General features: G+C 40.9%; 1 protein-coding gene across 1 annotated transcript in view; it reads left to right on the forward strand.

The window, feature by feature from the left end:
• Positions 1–25,298, forward strand: part of MARCHF11 (membrane associated ring-CH-type finger 11) — a 141,448-nt gene extending 116,150 nt beyond the window's left edge. Inside the window, exons 4-5 of the mRNA XM_024741741.1 lie at positions 3,992–4,184; positions 24,884–25,298. Coding sequence (XP_024597509.1) covers positions 3,992–4,184; positions 24,884–25,206 — 516 coding nt within the window. The 3' untranslated portion in view covers positions 25,207–25,298. The remainder of the gene's footprint in view (positions 1–3,991; positions 4,185–24,883) is intronic.
• The last annotated feature ends 2,690 nt before the right edge of the window (positions 25,299–27,988 follow it).

Consider the following 27,988-nt stretch of genomic DNA (forward strand, 5'->3'; position numbering starts at 1 on the left):
CTAGTACACAGAATTAGAATGAACTTCCCAAAGAGGAGCCAACTGGGCCCATTTTTGCTAGAAACAATAGGTTCGATAGTTGTGTAGAAGTGAACAGCTTTTCAGGGCTATAAAAGAGTCACACACACTCACATATTATGGAAAGAAAGAAAATAATAGCAATTATTGGCTCTAAGCCAATCTGGTTATTGTTATATTACTTTCCAAATATGGGAAGAAATTTAAGTGAAAATATATATATATATATAATACTTATACATCAAGTTTTAGAGGAGAGAAGTGTGCTCAGCAGTTGACAGATTTTGTTCAAGATTCAGAAGTGCTTTACAAACTGAAATTCAGGCCTTGCATACCATTGGGGTAGAGAGAGAAGACCCAAGATGCTCCTCTTCTGTTTATATTGTCCAAGCAAATGGTGCATTAACACAGCTCCTTTAGGCTGAGCCTGGTAGATGATGTGTGTCTTCCAGGGCAAGGACGCTAGGTGGCTGTTTCCTAGTGGTAGGAAAGCAGCATTATTTTTCCTAGGGGAAGAATGTGAGCTATCCCACTTTTCGCACATAGTGGTAAAAATAAGAGAGCAGTGTATAGTGAGCAAAGAAATTATCAAGGTGTTATCAGTGTTCAAAGGGAAATCCCTAAGTTCATAATTGGTTTAATAAACTTTGTTTCCATAACAGTTTGTCCTCATTAGCTATTCAGTGAAATGGTATTAATTTTAGGGTTCATCAGTATGTGAAGAGTATCCATGCACTTTCAGACATGTTTGCACATCTGCATTTTTAGCGAAGTGACATAAAACCAAAATTTTAAGGGGCTCATTATAGATTTTAAACAGTTTATCCTTCTTTAAAAGTAAACTTCAAAAATCCCAAATTACTTCTTATATCCACAACAAAAAATCATTTCTATGATAATAGTAAATAATTGAGCCTCCCAGTGTATTGCAATCAAGAGTTGTTCTTTTTTTCCTAGCTTTCTGACATAATTTTAAACACATTAATTTCAAACGACCCGGCATTTGAAGTTTAAACCATTTTAAATTTGGTAACACCAAACAAGTGTGAAGCATTGATGTTTCTTTCTTTTTTTATTGAAGTATAGTTGATTTACAATGTTGAGTTAGTTTCAGGTATACAGCAAAGTGATTCAGTTATATATTATATGTACTCTTTTTCAGACTCTTTTCCCTTATAGGTTATTACAAAATACTGAGTAGAGTTCCCTGTGCTATACAGTAGGTCCTTGTTGCGTATCTATTTTATTTTTATTTTTAATTTTTTATTTGCGGTACGCGGGCCTCTCACTGTCGTGGCCTCTCCCGTTGCGGAGCACAGGCTCCGGACGCGCAGGCCTAGCGACCATGGCTCACGGGCCTAACCTCCCTGCGACATGTGGGATCTTCCCGGACCGGGGCACGAACCCGTGTCCCCTGCATCGGCAGGCGGACTCTCAACCACTGCGCCACCAGGGAAGCCCACGTATCTATTTTATATATAGTAGTGTGTGTATATTTTAATCCCAACATCCTAATTTATCCCTCCCCCCACCTTTCCTCTTTGCTAACCATGTTTGTTTTCTGTCCGTGGGTCTATTTCTGCTTTGTATATAAGTTCATTTGTATCAATTTTTATTTTAGATTCCACATATAAGCCATATCATATGTTTCTTATTCCTAGTAAGTCTGCCCCTTTGCTCATTCACCTTCCTTGTCAAGGAACAGCTGAGCCTCATGTGTGGGAAGCCTGCCACCTGAGCGTGGCCTCTGGGTCCTGGCAGTCATGCTGACTCTGAGACCAAAGCCACCAGTTTCCTTGTCCCAGGACACACCACAGCACCATAAAACTATACCCACCAGTTCGCCCAAATCCGAGTGCCTACTAGGGTCCACCATGTTGTTACTGAATTAGCATGCAGGCAGCCTGGATCAACTAATTAATGAATAAGCCTAACTGAAGCTAAATATAATTAATTATACAATATTGAGCTGTCCAAATTTAACTCCACTAAAATCACATAATGAATCTGGAACATAAAGGATTCCTGGCAAAAGAAAAATAGATTTCAGTATGTAAAACGCATTCTTGGTGAATCCTCTTCACTCGTTTTTGATTACCCGACTTCTGTGTTTCAGGCATATGTATTTTGAAACATGTAGCACATCATGGGAAAATCAAACACACACACACGCACACAAGTTGGACACCTTTGCCTCATGGATTTAAAACGATGATTTGTTTTCATCTATTTGATGTGATTAATAAATTGACAAAGGCTAACGTAGTGCATACAGACACGATAGCATCCATCTAGGATGGATATTAGTTGGAAGTAGTTTTCTACATCATTTACCGTGTTGTTATATTTAATGCAGATTTTAATGAGCATCAGAGCTAAACAAGACCATAGACATTGACACTTCACACTTGTGACACCAAATTGAAAATGGTTTAAAATTCAAATGCCTAGTCATTTGAAATTAATGTGTTTAAAATTATGTCAGGATGCTAGTAAAAAAAAAAAACTTCAAATACGTGCTTGAAATACAACATTGATTCATTTGTAATGATAAAATAATATTGACTAGTGCAGTTATTCATGCAAAAGCAAGAACCACTTTTCAATCAATGAATCTTAGTATTAAAATCGTGAGAAATACCTTTCTTATAGAATCTACAACCTTTGTCATTTGGTTCTGTTTTTTTTTTTAAGAGAAACGTGAAGTAAATGACCTGAGAGAATGAAATATTTCAAATGCATTTTGATATTTAATCTTTAACAAGTATAGAATTTAGAACCTTGCATCTAAGAATACGCAAGGCTCAAAGCATATTTAGAATCATTATATGCTAATTATTTATGCTGAGAGACAGAGGCAGTGAGGGAGAGAGGGAATTTATGAGTAGTGATAAACCCCTATCTGGGGATGCACATATTCAGACTCCAGGTAAGTAAAGAGGTTAAGGAAATATCAGATTCACCCAATGGATGCTGGCTGTTCAAGTTTGTTTTTTTCAAGGTTATTTAAACTGTTTAGGGATTCTGCTGACAAGCCACACGTTGCAGCAGCCGTAACTCTCACACACAGGGAGATTGTGCAGGTTGTTTTGAGTTTCATTGTTTACTGGCAGACTATAACAGAAATTCTAGTTTTGTTCCTGTCTCAGCGATGCAAAAGTGAGAACATGACTAATAAATTCTCTCAAGTCGATAACACCCTTGAAAGATTTTTCATCATTTATGCTATAAACCCTCTCAAACGTTGATGCTTCAGACACCAAATTACTTTCTCCATTGAATGGTGTGTGCTTACACAGTTGGTGAGTTTCAAAGATACTCCTTCAAGTACAAATTCTAAATCTTGACAAGAATGGCTTCATGGATTACTCATTAGATAATGAATGGCCAGTAATATCTGAGCATGTGAAATGTACCAGTAACAGATAACATACAATTTTCTAGTTCCCTTGTAATTATTTCGGTGTGTTAAATGACTTTTTCACGGATGTTCTTATATCGCTTATTTATTTGCTTTTTACATTTTTTTCATAAAAAAAGAGATAAGTCCCTTTGTTTTGCAGTAGGCAAATGTGTTAAGAGCAAAATAAATTTCCACATGGAAGAGTCCTCATCATATTTCTTCAGAGTGTATTTAATTTCATGCACATGTGGAAGATGATAATGTGATTCCCAGGTACTTGACATTCCTCAGCCATTCACACTCAGTGTGGTTGTCTGGAATAAAACTAGATTAAACTTGTAGAATGGTGAATTACTGAAAATAATGAAGTAGAGGCCATTCATTAATCTTTATCTGCTTGTCTATTTTTTATAGCCTGGATGAAATGGAAAAATTCGTTTGGGGGCCGATCAGATTGAAAAGGGTCTAGCATGAAGAGAAACATGGGGCTGAAAATGTTTTTTTTTTTTTAATTTTATTTTTCAATTATACACAGCACCTTTTTCTTACCTGCCTCTGTTTTTCTTTTAGTGGCAAAGCATTTCTATAACACTGGTTGAGAAAGTTCAGATGATTGCTGTAATCCTAGGATCCCTGTTCTTAATAGCGAGTGTGACCTGGCTCCTCTGGTCAGCCTTCAGCCCCTATGCAGTGTGGCAGAGGAAGGACATCCTTTTTCAAATCTGCTATGGAATGTATGGTTTTATGGATCTAGTGTGCATAGGTAAGATCATGACCTTCAACGTTAACAAACTGTCAGTAATCCATTTCTTGCAGCTCTTACGTTTTCATCAGTTGGATCTAACACAGAATGTTGTGGTTTACGTGATCTTGGTTATCCAGCTCATTGACTGTCTGGGGCGTCACAGTCTCGCCACTTTTCTCAAAAAGCATAGCATCTCTATTCTCAAGTAGTCCGAAAAAACGAACAGGATAATGCCCGCTTAAAGTGATCTATTTTGCAACACAAAGAAGGTGGAGTTGAAGAAATTATTTGGAGTGGGCAATGGAAGGATAGTCATTTATTTCTAAGGGATAGGAGCAAACAGATCCCCCTCACAAAGCTGGGAAAGCACTGACTAGTGCCAATGGCGATATTGTACATCTGGGGAGAGCACTGATAACCTGGAGGTCTTACATGGTGGTGTGGTGACTCCGAGGGCATAAAGGGCCCCTTGGAAGGGTAAGGACTTGGGGACAGTTTTCCTTGCTGTCCTGTGCCTCTTTGTTTCACTTATTAAATTCAGTGGCTTAGAAGAGAAATAAAGGATAGAATATTTTACCTTAAATAGACCGTACGAAAAAGGTTCCGTACGTGTCGCACTTAACCAATCTCTTGTTTCCCTTATACCATGAGAAAATGGAGGTTGATTCATTCATGCAGCATCTACCCAGTGTGTGTGAAGTGCCACAGGCGTTGTGATGGTGACCAGTTGGCAATAGGAGATGGGGATGGAGAGAGGCAGCACCGTATCCAGGAGATTCCCTGCTCTGTTGTGGTTTACAGCTTAAAGGACGTAAAAAGAGCCGAGGGAGGCAGCCGTGGTTTGCAAAGAATGGTCCAAGGACCACCCATGGCAGCAGCACCTGCAGTGCTGTTTTTGAGAAATGCACATTCTCAGGACCCACCCTAGATCTGCCGAATCAGAAACTCAGGGGTGCCCCCCCTCCCCAGCAGTCTGTGTTCACAAGCTCGCCAAGGTGCGATGAAGCTTGAGAGCCACTGATTTCAGGGAAAGGATTCCCAACCTGGGATCAGGTGCCTCGGTTTGTAACGCTGGCCTCTGCTCGGATAGATCAACTTCGTCTCTCCATATTCCTCTCTCTCACCTATAAACATGGGAATAAGCATCCCTGGCACACAGGCGTACAGGAAATAACTATTCTAAAATAATTATGCTGTTAACTGGAAGTTGTAGGTTAAGAGTATTTAAATAAGTCACGAACACTGAAATACTTTAAACCACCTACATTAATGCCTCTACTCACTAGACCCTTAATTTAACTAGTAGTTTTAATCGTCTCATTTTTTCTAAAAGAACTCTATACATTTAAAAAATATCAGCTTGGATTTCACCTCCTTTTCTTTTTTCCTCTCTTGTTACTAATATAAGACTAATAAGAAAGAAATGTATAAAATTTCAGGCCAGAAACGAAAAAAGAAGGGAGGGAAATGTCACGAATAATATGTAAGCTGAACAGATGTTTCCTGAATAACTGAGCTAATCATGTATATGAACAATTTGCATTAAATGTGACAATGCGTATGTAAGCATTTGGAAATTCTAAATCTCTGTACAAATATAGTCTCCGGGGTATTGCTCTAAATTAAGAAGGATTACAAAATTGTTCTACAAATCCCTCAGCAAATTCAGAAATAGTGTTTATTCTAGATTTCAACATAAAAGTTATAAAATGTGGTATTCCACTGATATTAAAAGGGGAGATGGAAAGCAAAAGAGCCATTAGGCTCCCAATCCAACCTGAAGGGAAAAAAATTCCAGTTGACTTTATTACAGCACTGAAAAGGGCCATGTATTTCTTGGTTAGGAAATCATTTTCTTGAATTCCACAGCCTGCATTTAATGCTGAGTTATTATATCTTAAATTTTCGTTGTTAATGCCAGTCTTTTAATCAAGATTATTAGAATTCTGGTTTTAAGAGCACATACGTATAAACTAATGATCTTTTGGACCATGTATGACGTCTTTGGGCCTCCCTTTTGAAATTTGGGTGTTTGCCCTTTTTATAAAGCCAAGTTTCTTAGGGACAAAAACCAATTGACATTTTCCTGAATAAGCTTTGGAGAGTGGATTTTTATCTAAGTTTTAAATGCTGACAATACTTTTCATTGTCTTTTTGCTCATCAAATCAAAATCCCATCATACAATAGTTTATGTATATTTTGAAAAATATTAAAGAATTCAGATTGAACAACAGTGCTCATTTCATTTGGCAGTCTCATTAATTAGCCTGTTTGGACCCAGAGAAAAATCTTATTTTTTTTTTCCCAAGAAATTGAGAAACCATTATAGTCAGAAAGCAAATACATGTAGGCTACCAACAGCCAACTGGATCGTAGCAGGTAATAGCTCCTGCTACCATTTCAAATTAATTAAAATGTCTTCTAATTAAATGTAGACAGTAACAAAGTAGATTACATTGATTATACCTCAGATACGTACCCCTGACTGCAAGACCAGAGTCAGAGTTAGAGTGAAAAGCAGGCTTTTCAACTTTGAGTCCTACGTGTTCAGCTCAGTTCAATAAACTTTGTATGTGTTAAACACAGTACTAAGTGCTGGGGATGCAAATGAGAGTCGGTCACTTTCCTGTCCCCCTAAGGGCTCCCAGCCACACGAGCAGGACAGACGTGGAAATAACTAGAATTCAGCTGGATGTGCAGAGTGATGGACGTATGCACAGGAGATGGTAGTTGGACAAAGCAGGGGGAGATTGATGCTGGCTGTTTTATGCAGGGAGGGAAGATTTTCAGGCAGATTTCATGGGGGAAGTGATAGCCAAGCAGGCTGATGGATGAAGAGATGTTTGGCAAGTAGGGAGATGGCCCCGATGTCACCATTGGAGGATGTAAGATTGGCTCCCCATACAGAGGGCTTTAAAGTAGTTGCAAACATTCCCGTATTCCTGTTCATCCAAGCTTTTCAAACTTGTTTGTACCTAAACGAGGAGCAAATTGACAGCTTCGTAAATGTTCTTCTTAAAAAAGAATTCTGCGAATCCATAGAGGACCATTGCAGAACCAAAAATATGCTATAATCCAGCCAGTGTACGTAATGTTTAGGCAGAGAATTTTTATTGGATTGTTAAATAGAAAAGTAAAGATTTGTAGAAAATTTATTTACTTGGGGAAATTTACTTATTTCCAGGCAAAGTAAATTTGTTTGTTGCTTTCATTTATTTTTATGTAAAACATTTTCTGTCTGCTTTCCCAAGATCCAGTTTCTTCTTACTATTAAAGTTTGAATTATCCCAAGGGTCTAGGTACCATTATTGTTCAAATACCTAGATCAGGGCTGTCCGACAGAATTTTCTGCAATGATGAACATGTATATCTGTGTTGTCCAATACCACGGACACTAGCTACATTAAGCTGTTGAGCACTTGAAATGTAGTTAGTGAGACTGAGAAACTGAATCTTAAATTTAATTTTATTTAAATTAATTTAAATTTAACTCAGTCACATGTGGCTAGTGGCTACCACGTTGGACAGATTTCTAGATGATGGAATGGTAAATGTGTGCGGGTTTGATGAACAAGTTTCACCTTGTCTATATAAACAGGCTGTATTTCCTAAAAGGTAAAGTAACTCTGTTCCACGAGAGATGAATAAAGTGAAAATGAGTTCAAGAGGGTTAGGAGAAGGGTGTTAAAGGTGAGAGGGTGGTGGTCAAGAGATGAACGGAGAGCTGTAAGAGGGAGACGTCTTAAGGAAATGGAAGTACAGAGAGATATAACTTTGTATTATGTTTGTGGAGCTCTTTTAAATATTTACATAGATGGCATTCAGACTATGATTGCGCACCAGGAAAACTAATATAAAGGATTTAAATCACCAGGATGTTGTAGCCCAGGGTCATCAACTTAGGGAGAAGTAATAATCACAGCAGGCCTGCATTGGCTCCCTAAGAAGATTTGCACAGTGGACAAAGAAAGATTAGCAAACTTAGAAATGAAAAGCGAATGCCTGGCGGAAGGCTCCGGGCACAGGACCTGGGTCTCAGCTCCACACTTTGCACATAAAACACTTCCGTCGGCCGTGTAACTCAAGGGAAGCTTGGGCCACGAGAGGAATACGTTGATGAATGACTCACAGAAATGAGGGGCTAAGTAAGACTCGGCCATAAGGACGGGGGGTCATTTGATTACGTTGCCTCTGGAAGGTGGGGGCAGTTTACCAAGTCTCGTCAGTGTCTGGTGGAACCTCATGAGGTGAGTTTAGTCTCTTTGTAGGAGCAACAGACTAAAACGAAAACCCTATTACGTTAGTGGGATTCCCGAAGCAGAGGTAGCAGTGCTTATACCTAATCACGTTAACACTCCAAGTTAGTGCCAAAACCACGTCGGGAAAATATCTGTATCTTCCCTGGGATGGTAAGGGAAGGAACTGGTCATGGCTACAAAATTTAAAAACTTGAATTACTTTTGTTTTTTTTAAAGATTTTCTTAATCGTCCGCACAGTATAAATATATGCCTATTCAAATTAAAAAACATTTTGCGTTTACAACTGTGAAATATGTAAAGGTTTTAAAAAGGCGATTTCCCTCACACTGCCCTTTCGTTATGTCACTTCCTTTGCAGAAATGTCCCCTCTCAACATTTTGATGTGTATCCTCCAGATCTTTTTCACAGTTTGCTTTCTGACATTTGTGGTTTGGACTATATTTAACCCCATTCTAGTGGTTTTCTTAAAAATCCATTTTGTGACAATTTAGGTTTGCGGGGCAATTTTATGTAAGAAAGTAAGAGTGAGCCTTGCTGCTATGCAGCTCATCCTGCCTGGCATCTTTAGGGGACACCAGGGATGCCACGTGAAGCTTTCAAAAGCAGAATGGCGTGAGCAACCATCTCATACTTTATCTCATTATTTCAAAAGCGCCCTGAGAGGTACTTTTGGTTGCTGCTTGTTTCCTGTGTGTGTGTGTGTGTGTGTGTGTGTACCTCTTCTGTTCTGCATGCTTGCACTTGAATTTGAGAAATAGAATCATCAGAAGATCCAGCAGTAACAGAATCGGTACTTTAGCCACAGAGCCATGCGACAGAGGGAAGCAATTTTTCTTAAAGCAATTTCGGGGAGCATTTACTACACGAAAAGAAGGGATTGAAAATTGAAATCCCTTCAGTGTCAACGGTATAATAGGTAGGAGAAACTGACCCCAGAGCTCCTAAACATGCTGGCGAAGCCAGGGGTTTTGAGAGGCAGTGATCTGGATCACCCCTGCTGGATTTTATTTTCTAAAAGAATCAGTGCAGTGTTTATAGCGCAGATCCGGTATTTCAGTATGGTATTCAAAAATAACCTGCGATATACTAGGATGAGGATCTGATCAAAGTTTCTTCTTTCTGTATCAATTATAGTCAACATTGAAGAATGCTTCTTTTGCAGAAATCTCATACTGTTCAACATGCAGTTTTCTTTTCCTAAGTTTCAAATCTAAATAATTTTTTTTTTTAATGCAGATAAATTCTTATATATATCATGGCCCTTTTGAAGATCTGTTTTTCAAAATTGGTAATATACCTAGCTAAAGCTACTTGGGCACATGTAAGAAAACTATTTAGAGTTACCAGTTGGTAACTTTTATTCACATTTCATTATAGAACTTTAGAACAATAAATAGGTAAATACAACCTATTCCTATGATTTTGGATGGATGATATAAGACCTATATTTACTTTTTAAAAGACACAGTAGGGCTTCCCTGGTGGCGCAGTGGTTGAGAGTCCGCCTGCCGATGCAGGGGACACGGGATCGTGCCCCGGTCCGGGAAGATCCCACATGCTGTGGAGGGGCTGGGCCCGTGAGCCATGGCCACTGAGCCTGCGCGTCCGGAGCCTGTGCTCCGCAGCGGGAGAGGCCACGACAGTGAGAGGCCCGCGTACCGGAAAAAAAAAGACACAGTAATTCTCTCTTGCTTTTGGTATTGCTTTACTTTGCTATTTTTTTCTCCATATAGAGCAGCTAACAGTAACACATGATTTAACGTTTTATTGATGTGAAATGTAAAGTGTACATTTTCTATTTTTTTGATATTATATGAGGAAAGGTGAAGACGTTTGACATAGAATTTCAGGATAATCAGAGTCTTGGTTACCACAAATGAGTCCTTGCCATGGAGGATGACCAGTCGTCTATTGAATGCCAGGGTTATTTCCGCCTAAGATGGTGCGTTTAGGTCATCTTCCTTCCTGTGGCTCATTTTCAACACGTATAACCCAATTAGCATAAGCAAAGCATAAGAAAGTGAATCAACTAAGGGAAGAAAATTCTAACGCGTTCCAAACAAAATATAAGTGACATTGAAACCATCACCTGTTTAAAATTGTCCATGCTCGCCGGCATTTCCCAGCATGATTCAGAAGGTGACAATATTTCTTAAAGTGTTTTAGGTGAAAAACATTTACTGAAAGAAATTAACATTGGAATTGAAACATGCCATAACTTAGAGCAGAGAAAAATGGGTTTGCTGGGGAGCGCCCTCCAGAGAGCTTCTGCTCCTTACCTTGTCACACAGGGTCATTACCATACAGATGTGTGATTGAAATGACAGCAGTTGGCGAGATTTATAAAAAGTTCAGCTCCCGGGTCATGATAGAGAGATAGCATTTTTTTTAAGCTGCAGTATATTTATGGGCAAATATAAAAGTTATCAAATAGTTCCAGGAGGAAAATGTAAAATTACCGAGAGAACACTGCAGTTCACCACACTCTCTAGGGCCTGTGGGGCACTCTCTTTCACAGAAGGGGTTGTGGATGTTGGACAGACGTCTCAGCCCTCCCGGGGGACAGCCTAGACCACGGAGTCAGTCCAGTGTGACCTGACATGGGGCGTCTCCACATCGAAGAGACTTTCTCTCTGGGAAGTGGGGACACCTCTTCTCAGGGCCACCAAATGGTACAGCGCCAACTCATTTAAAACTGTCAGGGAGTTTGATCATAAGATTTCAAATCTACGTGAAGTAGATTTTTTTCATCACCTTTCATCACACTCCACCCCCTCCCACCCCAGTCACCACCACTACCACCAAGTTTAGGATCTGAGCCACTGGGATCACTCAGGAAAACGGAGCCTGGACGTCAGTGGGTCCACATTCGGCCACGGAGGGGAGGCGGGGGGCTGGGGGGGAGACGCAGAAGGCTGCGTGAGTGCCTGGTTGGCGCTTTAGGTTGCAGCGGATGATGGGAGGTGTTGTTGCCCTTGTCTCACTCTGAGTTTCATAGGAAGCACGGATGTGGGTGAGTCTGCGTGAATCATATAAGGCGTGAGAAAAAAGCAGCTCAGCTTGAACGGTGTCTGGCAAAATAACTAAGGAAGTCGATTAGCCCGGTGTTTCCTTTTTGAATCGTCCTATCACAGTTTTCCCTCCAGACGGGAGAGGACTGTCAGCCACCTCTGCTCCGTTTCCTGCTTCTATTTCCTGATCTATCATTTGATCGGGGACCAACGTCCCTCCAGCATCTCAGTTTGGCCACTTGGGAGACCCTTGCCCAGCCGCTGGACAGAGGCCTTCTACTCTGGCCCAGAGCCCCTCTGGGTTTCCCTTCAAGCTTCCTCCCAGGCCAGGACTGGGCTGCGAGGTGGGCCGCGCTGGTTGGTCTGTCATCCTTGCGGCCGTGCCTGTTACCAGATTCGGATGCTCTCCTGGCTTGTTTGGAGTCGTTCCTTAGAGCAGAATTCCTTTACAAGCACAGATCATTACTTCCTGATCTCAGAATGTATTCGTGGGCTTGATGCCCCAGGAAATGCCCCAGCTTCACTTAGAATCTAGCCAGGCCCCTTGGACGGAGAGGCAGAATGGGCCCTTGTAATTCAGCATGGTTAGAGAAAGAACAGAGCTTTACCCTTTATATGCTTTGAGAAGCAGGCCGTTATTATCTCTTTACCCTGGAAGTACAAATTATAGGCTATTCTGTGCCTTGATCACACTGATTTTACCAGCTTTTCCAAAGATTATTATCATAGTTTGTTATTAGTGGGATCGCTGCCTTTAAAACCCCCGGAGAGAAAGCAGAAAGGAACTTGCTTTTCCTACTGGTCCTCAAGGCTGTGCCTGAAATGGTCTCTCAAAGTGAGTTAACTCTTCAGGCCTCCTCCGGGGGGAGAAAACCCAACCCCAAACCTCCCCCTCTTGTGACCTTGTACAGTTCAAGTTCTTTTGGAGAAACATGGACATGATTAGCCGAGCAGCAGACCAAATACATTGTTACTGTTGACTTTTGTTTCCGCCATAGGAAATAGTGTGAATCTTTCAGCCTGTCTCAGTTGGGGTGGTTTAGCCAAATAAGTATTAGTCATCTATTGGGCCAACGTTCACTGGGTATTTATTGTGTCCCAATAATAAAGTACAGGATAGAAATACAAGTAGTTCACAGTTTGCTGCCTGTTTTTGTATAATCCATGATCTAAGAATGATTTTGAAATGGTCAAACATTAAAAGAAGAATATTATTTCACTGCATGTGAAAATTATATCAAATATAAATTTCAGTGGCCATAAAAAAAGTTTTCTTGGAACCCAGTCATATCCATTCACTGATGTGTTGTCAGTGAGTGCTTGCAGCCTCATCAAAGAGGGACCATGATGTGTGCATGGCCTACAATATTTACCATCTGGGCCTTTGCAGAAAAGCTTTTGGAATATAGCATCCTCCCTGCTCTCCAGCTGCTGGCAAGAGACAGTCAGGGAAATAAGCAATTAAAATACAACGTGGAGGGCTTCCCTGGTTGAGAGTCTGCCTGCCGATGCAAGGGACACGGGTTCGTGCCCCGGTCCGGGAAGATCCCACATGCCGCAGAGCGGCTGGGCCCGTGAGCCATGGCCGCTGAGCCTGCGCGTCCGGAGCCTGTGCTCCGCAGCGGGAGAGGCCACAACAGGGAGAGGCCCGCGTAATGCAAAAAATAATAATAATAAAATAAAATACAACGTGGAAAGTGCCAGGAGAGAAATATATGTGAGTGCAGGTGGGGGAAGGTTAATCATACTTAGGGTGGGAAAGTTGGGCTGGGGATTTGTATCTGGTGGTTGAAACCAGCGTCTGCGAGGGCAAGTGATTCGGGTGATATGAGCGGCAGTTTGGGGCACAGTGAGACACAGAGCAGGCAGAGAGGGGAGAGCGGCCACAGGAGGAGGGAGTGGGGCCGGGCGAGGGGAGGAAGGGACCGGGGCCGAGGAGCAAGTGGCCAGCAGTGCCAGATGCCTTACCAAGAGCAGGTGAAATCAAGACAAAACGTATCACTGGATCTGGCGATATGGCGGCTCGGTGGATAGACACAAGATTGCTGAGAATGGCTGGGATAGGCAGAAGGGGTTCAAAATGTAAGTTTATAAGTCTTGGCTGAAAAGGGGCACAGTTAAATGAGGGTAGAATCTGGGGGGGTGGGTGTAGAATTGAGGAAAGTTCCTGTTTGTTTGTTTTAATGATGGAGCGAGGTTTGAGCAAAATGCTGAGAAGACAGACCCAGAAGAAATCAGAAGGCAGATTGAAGATCCAGGTGGGAGGGGACAGCTTGATGACCCAGAGGTGCGGAGATAAGAGCCCAGCACACAGGGGAGGGGTCCGTGTCTTGCACAGGAAGGGCGCCCTCACCCCTGAGATGGGCAGGCGGGGGAGAAGAGGGCGGGCGCAGCTGGAGATGCCGCACACGCTGCTCTGGCAGGGTAAACAGATGGCCCTCCTTGCCAAAGATCTCCCCCTTTTCAGGCAGGCAGATAGTATGGTCATCTGTGGAGACAGGGAAGGCACAGCCTGGGGACAGGAGTCTGTGGAATTAAAAATGACAGTCAGCAGCACAGGGCTTTGGGGAGGGGAGCTGAGCCAGGAGACATGAAGAACCACTGGGCGTGATTGCGTGCCCTCCCGAGGCTGGGCCGGGGGTGGCCCCAACATCCAGGGCTATGAGGCTGTGTATTCTTACCCACTAGCGCTGAGAGTGAGTGCAGAGCGGTGAAATGGTGAGACTGGGCTAAGATGAGGTTTTATATACAGAGCTGCTGGGAGACCAGCAGCGAGATGAACCTTGCCCTTCACCTTGAGTGGTGGAGGACGATTACAGGATGGGGTTGCTTTCTCAGTGTCTGGGGAAGCAACCAGAGCCAGAAAGAAGCTGACAGAGTGGGGAAAGATTGCCCAATCGAGGGGCTCGAGGTCTTCAGGAAGTAGAACGGGCGCACTCGTTGAAAGGAAGAAAGCGGGTGAGTGAGAAGCAGCGGAGGTGGTGGTTGTCGGCAGTGCTGGTACAGTGTCAGGGCTTTTGCACTTGGACCAGTTTCTGGAAGGGAAAGGCCCGGGATGGAGTGAAGGAGGGACAGCGGAGGTCAAGGGTTATGCAGGTCAGGTCATGGTCAAGTCTTCCACATGGACCCGAGGAGTGTGGGTCTGTGGGGCTGAGGAGATCCAGGAGCCAGGGGACAAATCATCTGAGATTGTAGGGGTCAGCTGAGGCATCAGGAGGGGACACCCCTTGTGGCTTCGCTCTGTATGTGAGCATTCGCACGCGCACGCGTGTGTGTGTGTGTTTGTGTGTTTTGTGCGACTTCACTCTTTCTTTGTCTTTACTGTTTTCCACGAGAGTGGTTGTGTGATTTCTAAACACGTGAGGGTTGGAACAATTGCAACTACTTTAGAGAGATCTGAGTACATCCCTAGGCTACTCTAAAATGAGGTTATTAAAGAGGCCAATTCAACTTGGACATGGGACGTTTTCCTTGGAAGAGAAAGCAGAGTAGACCGTGGTAATGGGAACCATGACAAGATGGCACAGCTCCCTTAACCTGGGAACCTGGAGATTGTTCTTCAGAACTGGCACCGACCTCTTTGGGAGCCTCCTGGCTTCACACTATTTTGCAACAAAGAACTTTCTCACGACGGAGAGTGTGAACGTGATTTTTCTAAACGATGCTCCTACGTAGCACACAGAGGATGTGGGACTGCGGTGCGCTGCCAGGGTTTCTCTGGGGTCATGAGGAAACACACAGAGGAGCAGAGAAGTGGAGCCTGTATGTTTTCAGCTGCTTCCAAATACGTTGAAAGGAGGTTTTAAAATCAAATCTCCAGTGATGACTAAGAGTGTGTTTACCCTGGTCCAGGCAACATTCTAAGTACTTTACCTGCATTTTCACACTCAGTCCTCACAGCAACCCAATGAGGTGTAGGTACTGTTCTCCTCACCTCAGAGATGAGGAAACTAAGGTGCCATTAACCAGTTTCCGGAGGTCACGCAGATTGGAAGAGGGACCCAAGATTGGACTCTGGACACTGCGGCTCCAGAGCCTGTGTAAAAATATTTATGTGATTAATTCTATCTATCTCCTTATATGGTGAGCTCAAATGGCTAACTTACAAAATGTTGTCTATTCAATAAAGTGAAACTACTTCGTCAGTTGCTGTCTCGAACACCTAAGGCACGGAATCAGGAATAAATACTTTCTTTAACTACTTACTGATTTTAGATCAGAAATAGAGAAAAAATTTTCCCTAGAAACCCAAAATAATGTAGCTGTTTTGTGAAGCCTTTATTTACTGTAAATTCATAGAACCACAACATACAGAAACATTAGTAAAGAGAATGGAAACTATTTAATATACCATACCAAAAGCCATTTCTCTCTCTTTGCATTGTTCTGAGTGAAGCAGTTTCTTGATAAGAATAATTTATGTAAAGAATCACATCTCAACCTTGAATTTTCTTGCTAGATCACAGAATAGAATATTAAGGAAACTTAAGGTCTGAGCATTTTTATATTCAGGATAAAAATTTTTATTGCTTTTTCAATTAAAAAGCTTACTGATGTTATGTGGATGAATTCAAAGAGTTAGAAACCGTACTTATGCTGAGATGGCAGCTTCTGTTTGGAGTTTTTATCCACAGTCTGTGTGATTTAAGAGAAATGAAAAGCAAAGCCAACAAATGTGAAATAGCCTATGTCAGGTCCAGAGAGAAACAGGTTTTTGGGGTTTTTTTTTTTTTTGCGGTACACGGGCCTCTCACTGTTGTGGCCTCTCCCGTTGCGGAGCACAGGCTCCGGACGCGCAGGCTCAGTGGTCGTGGCTCACGGAACCAGCCGCTCCGCGGCATGTGGGATCTTCCCAGACCGGGGCACAAACCCGTGTCCCCTGCATCGGCAGGCAGACTCTCAACCACTGCGCCACCAGGGAAGCCCACAGGTTTTAATTAGATAGATCAATTAAAACTTTTAAAATGCTGTTCTCACCCCTGAAATGGAACAATCAATACATGTATTGTTTACCCCAAAGATTAATAAAATCATAATCTGCAAGTTTGGAGTAGACAGTTTATCCATTGGAGATGGAAGGGAAAATTAGTTGTACATATCTTGACTTGCCACTAGGAAAAGTCCACTAATAGACTCCTTCTAAGAACTGGCTTTGGTCCAGAGTGTGGGAAACAAATGGAAATCTACCAAAGTAGATTCCCAATCCTTGAGGCATTAATTAACCCAGAAGATAGACATTGATAAGCTTTTTAACCAAATACTGTAATATTGAGGTTTGCAGAGTTATTTACTTTATAAACTGGGAGGATCACTCCTATCTCCCATCCAGATGCTGCAATGCACACTTTAGAATAAAGGCCAGAGGAGAACTGACCATCTTAGTCTGAAAAGAGATTTTGATTCTGTCTACTTCATAGTCAGTATAATATCCCTTGGGCCAAATAGACACTAGTGAGGAAGAGCTTCACCCAGGGGTGGCTCCTGAGATCTGAGTTCTTACAGAGGGAGTGCATTGGATCAGGCATCAGGGGTCTGGCTCTGATTCTGGGCTTGGACACTTAACTGTGGCCCATTGGCCAAGCCGTGCCACTTCTCTGGGCCTCAGAGACTTCATCCCCCCCCCCACGTGAACAGGTTGGGTTAAATCATACCCAATATTTCCTAATTTTGAAATTCAGTGACTACATTTGACAACTTCTCATCTCTGTGATATGATGTTACTCTTTGCTACCAGGTGTTCCATCTGTCCATGAATTGGGGTTGCATTCAGCTGAAATTAAACTGATTCTAAATCATGCTCCCAGTTACAGGGGAACTCTAGGATACCTTTATTACCCATAAAAGTATTGGACTCATTCCTTTATTTCTTTTATTGAAATAATCATATCCATAGATCTTTTTTTCCTCAGGCACTTTTGGATGGAAACTTAGATAATATAACAATTCTTCTCTCCAGTGAATTCTTTTAATCCTTTTTTTTAAAAAAATTAACATATCATGTATTTTATAATGTATAACACGTTTGCAGCTTTTGAGGAATATTCTGTGAATATGCCTATGGTAGATTTGTGCTCCAGGGCCAGTAATTGAAAGTTCAGCGGAATCTCCTCTCTACTAAGGAAGAAAAAAATTCATTAAAATAATTGATTGATGGATTGGCTTCTTAGAAGAGCAAGTGGTCAGATAAATGGACAGCATTTTTTAAATTCTCCTGTTTTGTCTGGAAATAGAAGAGAGGAATCCATGTCTGCCTCTTCGGCTTTTGGCCTGGACACAGTCATTTTGTGACTATTGGATTCATGACAGTAATTGAAGTAGGAATAGGGTTCCTGTCCTCAGGGAGCACATGACTGATTGGGGTCACGGAGAGATGATTCTGTGTTTCATGGTTTTATCTCAGATTTGCTAAGAAGACAGAATTAGCAGAATTTCATGTAAGAGGATAGACTAGTCTAGGTGATTCTTGGGTTTCAGCTTAACTGACTTGGGGGATGATCATTAACTGAAATAAAGATGGTAGGTTAAGAACCAGATCCAACCTATGTCAAGACCTTCTAGAAAAGGGGGTGCTTCCCTCACTGCCAACTAGTGAGAGGTTACACTCCATGTTAAAATTTGCCTTTGCATCTTGTTCTGTGCCCAGGCAGTGTTGGTCATCAGCATTGAAGGAACAGCACAAATGTGTTCTTTGCAACCAGGCTGATGACGGCAGATTTCATTGAGTGGAGAGGGGGACATAGAGGGTGGCAGTGTTGTAAAACAAACACCATGAATTTCCTTTTGTGTGCTCTCAGAGAAACAGTCATTTAGGCTCTGTTGTCATAATCATTTCTTCATGTGTGCTGTTCTTTACTTTGGGGGTGAGGTGGATTAGATCATCCATATTTGGAAACTAGCCAGCCTCTAGTGTCAAGAGTTTTCATGTTGTGGAAAGTTTCTGAATAATTCGTTGTCCTTATCACATTTCTTAGCAAAGAACGTTTTACTACCAATGCTAGTGATGAATCTGTGTTTGAACCCCTGAGCTTTAAACTTTGATGACCAGCCTGCCATTCTCAACTTGGTTCTTCTTATATATATATATATATATATATAAAATATTCAACAATAGAAGAATCAACTCATCTTTTAGAGATATAAGTACATTTTATGCAGGATATATCTTTTCATTATTTGTTCTGATGGGCAATATTGGAAATATGTTTCACAAAAATCCCCATATATAATCAGGATATTGTAGTTCCCAGAGGCCTAGATTTTAGGATATCAGCTGATGATAGCTTTCTTTTGTGAGCTTAGTGATTTCTGTAATGGAATATGTGTTGTCTTTCAATCTTTGTATCTCTCTTTAAGTTTTATATTTTTGCTTTTTTTTTCTTTCCTGGTTTTTGTTTTACTTTAAGCTTCATACATAGTTGAGTCCCAACAAAAACCATTCAGTGTATATAGAAATGACTTGTGGTTATTTCTTCAAGATTCATATTAACAAGATTCAGCAATGGAAGAGTAACTTTTAAAGTGATTACCTCTACACTTACATCTAAGTTTCCGTAATGGTTGGGCATTTAAATGTAGAGTATCTTAGGAAGATGTGCCAGGAGGATTCACACGTTTGATTACGTTCTAGCAACGTTGATTCCCAACAAAGGGTATCTTGGGCCACAGTCTCATTTAGTTAACCCTCTTTTGTGCAGCCATACTCTGGTCTTCCTCAAGTTCCAGTGGGAGTTAAGGACTAAAACATGGAGCCACTTTATGAGGTTGACTCTAATCTTCTCTAATCTGTTCTTTTTCTTTTTTTAATTTTATTTATTTATTTTTGGCTGTGTTGGGTCTTCGTTTCTGTGCATGGGCTTTTTCTAGTTGCAGCAAGCAGGGGCCACTCTTCATCATGATGTGCGGGCCTCTCACCGTCACGGCCTCTCGTTGCGGAGCCCAAGCTCCAGACACACAGGCTCAGTAGTTGTGGCTCACGGGCCTAGTTGCTCCACAGCACGTGGGATCTTCCCAGACCGGGGCACGAACCCGTGTCCCCTGCACTAGCAGGCGGATTCTCAACCACTGCGCCACCAGGGAAGCCCTGTTCTTCATAACTGTAACCATAAGGGCCCCAAAGCCACCATTCTGCTCCTGGTGCACACTGACTTTCCAGAATGACACAGTTATACGTATAGAGTTTGGTTATATGGAAACTCACTGAGAGAGGTACGGGGAGAGAGGGAGAATGAGAATGGGAATCTTGGCCAGGGAGAATGGTTAAATTTAACTGAGAAATCTTAGACATTTTCACACAACCAAGAGAACCTTTTCTGGCCAAATATCCACTGCGAGCTGCGAGTTCTTTAGCTTTCCCAAGGGTCTCTGTGATTGAACAGCACACAGGCGTTTAGGCTGTGTTATCAGGATCTTACATTTCTTGGGAAAGCTCAGGATGAGTGCAGCTTACCAGATGGAGTGTTCACCACTTACAGTGTTGCCTTCATATGAGGTTCCTCAACCCTTTTCTCTCCTAGGATGGGGACAGATGGAAGGCACTGTTTTATTGGCACTCCTAGAGATGAAACAGTGTCGGTGACACACAAGGATATTAAAAATGGCAACTAATTGTATAACTTTGCCCAAATCATAGTCTCCGGGGCTTAATTTACTCATATTTTAAATGAAGATGATGTAGTTTTTATACCAGTTCTATCTTAGCCTGTTTGAGCTGCTATAACGAAATACCACAGCCTGGGTGGCTTAAACAACAAACATTTATTTCTTACAGTTCTGAAGGCTGTGGGAAGTCCAAGGTCGAGGTGCTGGCACGTTCAGTCTGGTGAGGGCTCTCTTCTTGGTTTGCAGACAGCCATCTTCTGGTTCTATTGTCACATGGCCTTTCCTTGGTACATGCACACACACACACAGAGAAAACTTATGTCTCTCCCAATTTTTATAAGGGCATTAATCACCCTCATGAATTACCTCCCACCTCCAAATACCATCATGTTGCAGATTGGGGCTTCAGCAAATGAATTTGGGGGAGATACAAACATTCAGTCCATAGCAATATCTCTTTCAGTTGGTCATTCTGTGACTAGGAGAGGCTGCCATCCACTGGATATTTAGAATGCATAGCACTGTAGCACTCAAGGTTTACATATAGACAAATTTGGGGCTTCCTTCTCAGAGCTGATATCTTCATAATGTTGGACAATTGGCTAAATCTCTCTAGGTCTCAATTTCCTTAACTATGAAACTATTCAATAATATATATTTGTAGAGTCGCAGTCAAGATTAAATGAAAATTGTGCATGTAAAAAGCACTTGGCACAGAACAGATCCTAGATAAAAATTTAGTTTTTAAATTATGAAAAATGACCAAATCTATTCAAACAAAAGCTGAAACAAGCAACACAAGAAGTGAAATGGTTAGACTGGTGGTTTGGTAGTTAATATCAACATTTGTTTGTATTTGAACATAAATTTTGCAAGTCTCTGTTAATTGTAACACACCATTTGTCTATACTGAAATAAACATAGACAAATGGTGAGTGTGTACGTGTGTGCGCACACATGCACATGTGTGAGTCTGTGTACCTTGAGAGTCTTCCCATTATTTCATGGGTAGTTAGCCTAGAATTTCAACTAACACACCATTTCCAATTTCGGGATATATTTTACTTACATAAACACTGTGCTTTTATTTCAATGAAACCAGAAAATACTTAAACCTGCTCTGTCGTTAAAGATTATTCCCTAACAAAAATGTTCCTTTGCACATTAATAAGGGAATGCTCCAATTAATGTTACTGGCAAGAAAATGATAAGAAACAACCAACTGCACACACAGGGACGCCTACACACACACACACGCTCCTCATGTTTCAAAACCCCAAGTTCCCATGAATCACACCTTGTTGACACCTTTGCCATTAATAATGTAGCAAGTAACATATAATATTTACATTTTATAGAAATTATAATTGCTTTTCCCTTCAGAGTTAGTGACTCAGATGAAGCAAATCCAAGCCTGTCTTCCTGTGACCTGAAATGTCAAGGTGACAGATTCATTTTAAGGCTTAACTTGAGGCATTACACAGAGAGAGAAGGCTACTCAAGGATGTGAACTGATCAGTTATGAAACAAGATGGGACCTATCATCAGTAAGACAGGAAGGCAGTACGATTTTTAATAGCCAGATTCTCAAACATTGCACCAGAGTTAAATGAATCCTTACCTCTGGATTTCAATGATCACAGTAGTCAAGTCTTCTCATAACCACTAGTACAAATGGCATTTGCCACTGCCCCAGAAAAATCTTAAGGAGAAAGGGGAAAAGTTTACATTACAAAGGAGGGTGAGATGGGGTTCCTCCTATTTCAGTAAAATTTAAGCCTCTAGAGGATGAGGAGTAATTCCAAACTTTCACGGGGAATAAAGCAAAGTCTAAACGTCACTCATAACCTGAATGCAATGAAGAAGCAGCACATGGAGCTGGAAATTCAGGAGGACTGTGTCTTCATGAGAACTTCAAGTAGTTCTCTTTCTTTTAATTTAGTTCAAAATGTACTATAAAGACCTATGGGATTTATTTCTACACGTTGGGTAGATTTATGTATAATATTTAGAAAAGTGCTACCAGGAATATATTCCCAGAAAATGACTTTCAGCTTGAGTAAATGATCTGATTTCCGGCCTTTCAAAGGAAATCACTAAAAAAAAAAGAAGAGGATCCTGTGAAACAAGTGGTTTCCCCTGGTGAAGTCAGCCCCCCATCACTGCACTTAACAAGAATGAACCTGTTGCAGACTGTAATGGTCTTATGACTAGTGTGAATGAATGCTTCTCACCACATAGATTCACTATTGATTTTTTATTCAATAATAATGTCTTGTATTTAGATAGTTACCATCTCCAAAGAAATCTGAGTGCTTTATAGTTCGTGAATTCCGATTTATCTTCATACCATCCCACTGAATGTATAGATTAGGCATTCCAATTGCATTTTAAGGAGGAAAAACAGAACCAGAAAAGTTAAATCATTAGCCAGGGAGATTTCAAAAAGCTAATATTAGAATTACCAATTAAATTCTGGTAGTCTTGACTTATAATTCTGACTGTTTCCCCAAAACATCTGGTCAGTTGGGTCAACTCTGATTATTCTTTAGGAAAAAGGAATCAAACCATTGAATTGCTATGATTAGCAGAAGTTTACATTACTTCTCATTATTTTGCTGGTGTACAATAATTGGGCTTAAGACATTTTCATTTATTAGAGCATATGCATTTTTTAGTGGCCTATGTTAGTATCTTTGGAATGCTCTTAAGTCACGTGTGCCAGAAGTTTATCTCCTGGTAAGGGATAGATGTAAAATTTAAATTCTCATATTAGGTAGGTGTGATTTTTCAAAGACTGGGTATCTCCATCACCTCTGTGGCATTGTTTTAGTTGACCAAAAAAAAAAAAAAGAAAGAAAGAATCTCCTCAATAAAAACTTGTTCAAAACCCGTACTCATTATACCTCTGGGAAGGTTACTAGCATCCTTTCACTCACCCAGTCTTCTAGCCTTAAAAATGTGAGCCTCTGATTTTTTTTTCCCCTTCTTGCATTTACCATTTCTGTCAGTTTTTCCTCTGAGAAGTTTATTGCTTTGTTTCTCTGTGTTCTCCTTACTGCTAACGCTCTGCTCCTCACATATAACGCGGTAACCTCCTTACTTGTCTCCCCTACTTCTGTTGTCTATTCTTCAACCCATCTTAGGTCACCTTTCCTAATAAATTTTCCATAACTTTTGAAATTATGAATTATTTGGGTGCATGAAAAGTATATAGAATAACACGTTAAACATTCATATCCCCACCACCCAGCTTAAAAAAACCGTGAAATTAAAGGCACAATAGAAAGCCCTCTTTGAAGCCTCTCTCCAGTTTCACCCCCCCTCACTATCATGAATTTAATGGTTATTATTCCCATGCACGTTTCAACATTTTAACCATATGTATCTGTATCCATAAAAATTTATAGTATTTCTTCACTCCAATCATTTATACTTCTGAAATTTTCATTTGTTATGTGCCTTTGAGATTTCCACTCTTATTTTAAGATTTAACCGTGTTAGTGCATGTGACTTTGTTTCCTTCTCTTTCGTTGCTGTAGTCCTTTGGATCCACCCAGTACAATTTGTCCATTCTTCTCAGGATGGACATTGAGATTGTTTGCGGTTTTTTTCTCAAACAAATAGGTAATAAACATTTTTGAACATGCTTCCTTTTTCATATTTATGAGAGCTTCTCTAGGACATACTCCCGAGATTCTAAACGCTAGGAGGTGGTAAGATCTTCTCATTTTCAAATTTTGGTTAAAAGTGATTGTGTCAAAACTGACACATCCTCCTTACGTGCCATATTCCATTCTTAAGAAAGACTTCATTGGCTTCTCCTCCAACTTTAATGGAATTGCAAATTCCTCTGAGAGAAGCTCCTCCTCACTTTTCTACCTGAAGGGACCTCCCCACCAGGAACTCCTTTTTGTATTAGGTCACAGATTCAAAAGCTTTTGGACTACACATTGAAATATAAATGTGTGAAAAATGCAGGGTATGGTGGGATCTGGAGTGGATGGTGGAGATGGAGCCATGCGACAGGGCACCATATCCAACTTACGGTTGGCTAGTTTGTAGTCCCCAAGGTTCCCGTATTACTTTGTTTACTTTCCTGAAAGTTCGTCTCAGAAATGTGGAATCATCAATTCCATGTATAGCAGCAAAGAGCCCTCTGGAGCCCGCCTGCCTGGGTTTGAATCCCTGTTCCACTGCTGCCACCTCTCTGCTCTTGAGCAACTTCTTGTTTGTAAAATGGGGGACATGCTAGTGCTTACTTTGTAAGGGGGTGGTGAGAAATAAATGAGATAATATACATAAACCTCTCAAGTAGGCGCTTAATAAATATTTGTTGAATTGTTGAAGAGAGGAAAAATAACAAAAGGTTCGATCGTATCTCCTGTGTGTCAGGCATTGTTCTAGAAGCTGGGGAGATGGCAGCGACCTTGATATTTGTCTCTTTCACAAATCGAGTTGCCAACTGGGACCAAGTCTCTAACACATTGCTTGGCTCACAGTGGGCACTCGAGAAAGAGATGCTGAATGAAGAAATGAACCTAATGGTTCTCGTAAGGCAACGTAAAAGCCTAAGGATGTTCTGAGCCATAATGGAGCGAGTAGTTTATACCCGTGATGACTTTACTGTCTGCATGGCAGTGGATTCTTATTTTTGAATATTGACAACTCCTGTGTAATACAGGTAATAGCTTGCCATTAGACATAGTGTTTGAGCAGTCAGAATACCACGTTTTTGATGATGATGCGTAACAGAATTGACTATATCTTTAATCTTACCTGTATACAAAATAACATTCTCAACTTTCGATGATGACCAGTCTTTTTCATTTTCCCCTCAACTTTAGGTCTCATTGTCCATGAAGGAGCTGCAGTTTACAGAGTGTTTAAACGCTGGCGAGCTGTCAACTTACACTGGGATGTATTAAATTATGACAAAGCCACAGACATCGAAGAAAGTAGCCGGGGAGAGTCTTCCACAAGCAGAACTTTATGGTTGCCATTGACGGCTCTACGAAACAGGAACTTGGTCCACCCAACACAGCTGACCTCCCCAAGGTTTCAGTGTGGCTACATGTTATTACATCTGTTCAATCGGATGAGGCCCCATGAAGATTTGTCAGAAGATAACAGCTCGGGGGAGGTTGTGATGAGAGTGACTTCAGTGTGACAAAGCTAAGAAGGTGCGGTGTGGACCACCCTGCACATTTTGGAATGTAACTGCAGTGAATGGCAAAACCATAGCACTTCTAAAAACACACATCTATGAACTTTTTAAAATTTATGCTTTTTATATGAACATTTGAATTGCAAATACATTTTTCTGAAAAAAAGAGTCCTGTTCTTTGCTTTCTGATTTATCACATCTTTTATAAGTTGGTACTTAAAATCATTATACGTATTATTTAACTCTACTTGGTTAAAAGAATGTTGAACATTATCCTTAAGGTCAAAACTATTTTTTTCTTGCCTTGTTTTAAATATATTTTTATCAAACGTTTTGCTGCATGTGTAATTTTTTAGGCATGCTACCAATGGGGAAGAGTTTAGAATGCTGTGGGCAAATTCCAAAGTGCCCATCAAGGGAGAAGCACAGAGGTGATTCTGTGATGCATTGGTCTTCCTCATGCCTCAGGCTGGTTGGCACACTTGAGCATGACTTTTTGTGTAGGATGAATTAACCTGTCACCAGGAATGCAAGTTCTAGGAATTATGGCTTGTTTTCTAACTTCTGAAACAGTACAGAGAGCTTGTAAAAAGATAAAGATAATTGGAATAAAATAGTCTTACAGGCATACTTTGAAGATATTGTGGGTTCAGTTCCAGACCCGCAATAAAGTGAGTATCTCAATAAAGCAAACCACTCAAATTTTTTGGCTTCCCAGAGCATATAAAAGTTACGTTTACACTATACTTCAGTCTATTAAGTGTGCAATAGCATTAATTCTTTAAAAAACAATGTACATACCTTAATTTAAAAATCTAAAATACTCTAGCCATCATCTGAACCTTCAAGTTGTAATAGTAACATCAAAGATCACTGATCCCAGGTCACATAACAAGTATAATAATGGAAAAATTTGAAATATTGTGAGAATTACCAAAATGTGACACAGACACATGAAGTGAGCAAATGCTGTTGGAAAAATGGTGCCAATAGACTTGCTTGACACAGGGTTGCCCTAAACCTTCAATCTGTAAAAAAACACAATGTCTGCGAAGCACGATAAAAGAAAAAAAAATGAAGCGCAATAAAACAAGGTGTGCCTGTCCTGCAGTACATATTACACAGGCAGGGCGCCCTGCATACTTATAACCCTGAAAGCTCACCAAAATGTTGCACCATTGCATGTGTAATAATAACACTGCCTCACATTTGCATAGCCCTCTCGTAGACCAGCCGCAATTATTTCTGTTAATTATTCGTGTCTTGATTTCTATGAGTACCATCTTAATTAGATTTTCTTTTTGTGAAAGCTTATATACCTACTTAATCATCTAAACACTGATTCTATTACTTGGTTTAATGAAGCAATATTCTCCAGCAGCGAGAAGTGTTTCTCTTTTACTAGATAAGTATTTTTCAAATGAAAAGAGGAAAAGAAAAATGAGGCTATTGACTCCCCATGAACAGGTTGCTAAATAGTGAAACCTGGGGATTTTGCACCTTTTTCTCCTTCTAATGGAGGTAAATATCATATTTTAATGGGTAGCAACAGAATAGATGAGGCAGGAGGTCATGCTTTCCTTAGAAACAGAAGTTGGACATGTAGGTCATTTGAAGTAATTGGTGATTAGATTTTAAAGCATATGAAATAAAATACTTTACATTCATTAATATTTTCTAAAAAATAACCTTTGAATGATTCATAATAGAATAGTTAACATTTACAGGGAGCATTGTGATTCCTACATAGCAAATTCTACCAACACTTGAAATAATATTTTCCCAGTTAAAAAAGTGTGTCACAAATGAATTAAAGATGTGACCATTTGCAGAAATATGAAGAATCAGTAAGTAACGAAAGAAGGAAAATTCAGCCACTCTTTCGGGGCACATATAGGAAATGAGAGTGTTGTTGATTGTTTGATGTCACGTGAGCACAGTCCTGGGTGAGGCACTGAGAGGTGGAGATCAGTCCTATCAACCTGGTCTCTGCCCTGAGTTTAGCCATCTGGGACAGGAAGGCAGACTGTTTAATAGAGAAGCCAGGGCTGCAGACCTGCTGTCAAAGCAGCAATCCATTATTTGTGCCCCGCAGGTGTGGGTGCTTGCCCAGGACACTTTAATCACTAAGGGAAGTCATCAATGGCGCCACATTTAATGGAGAATAATTGTGGGTGCTGCTGTTTAGAGCATTGTGTTAAAAATACCAGATAAAGAGACTTTAGACACAGATTAGACTATCACTGCTCCAGTATTTAGCAAGCGTACACGTTTGTATTCTAACTAGTATGCACCTTTGTATTCATATCAACTCACTCAAAAGCAAGGAGGGACAGAGGATGGGAAACCCTCTCTCTGTAACCCCTGTATGGGGTGCACAAGGCAGAGACACCTGGAGATGAGATGCACAGAGGGTTTGTCAGCCTGAAAGGAACGTGTGTCCCGAGCTTCCCCTCCTTCCCAGGGCCTTGCCCTTTGGATGCCCCTTTTGTCTACACCCATTTTCTTCCTTCACCATCTTCACAGGCCCCAGCTCCTAACACGCCCACACACACTCACACACCCATATGTGACACAAATCAATATTGGAATAAGGATCTGGCAGAATTTCCACTCAAAATGTACAATCCATGATATGATTACATAGCGACTCCAACACTCTGGGTGGAGGGTGGGATGAGTGCATTTAGAGAATTGAATTCACTGCTTAAAAATAAAAATTCTAGGGACTTCCCTGATGGTCCAGTGATTAAGGCTCTATGCTTCCACTGCAAGGGGCGTGGTT

Source organism: Neophocaena asiaeorientalis, unplaced genomic scaffold, assembly GCF_003031525.2.
Source record: "Neophocaena asiaeorientalis asiaeorientalis breed wild unplaced genomic scaffold, Neophocaena_asiaeorientalis_V1.1 scaffold10, whole genome shotgun sequence".
Lineage (NCBI taxonomy): Eukaryota > Metazoa > Chordata > Mammalia > Artiodactyla > Phocoenidae > Neophocaena > Neophocaena asiaeorientalis.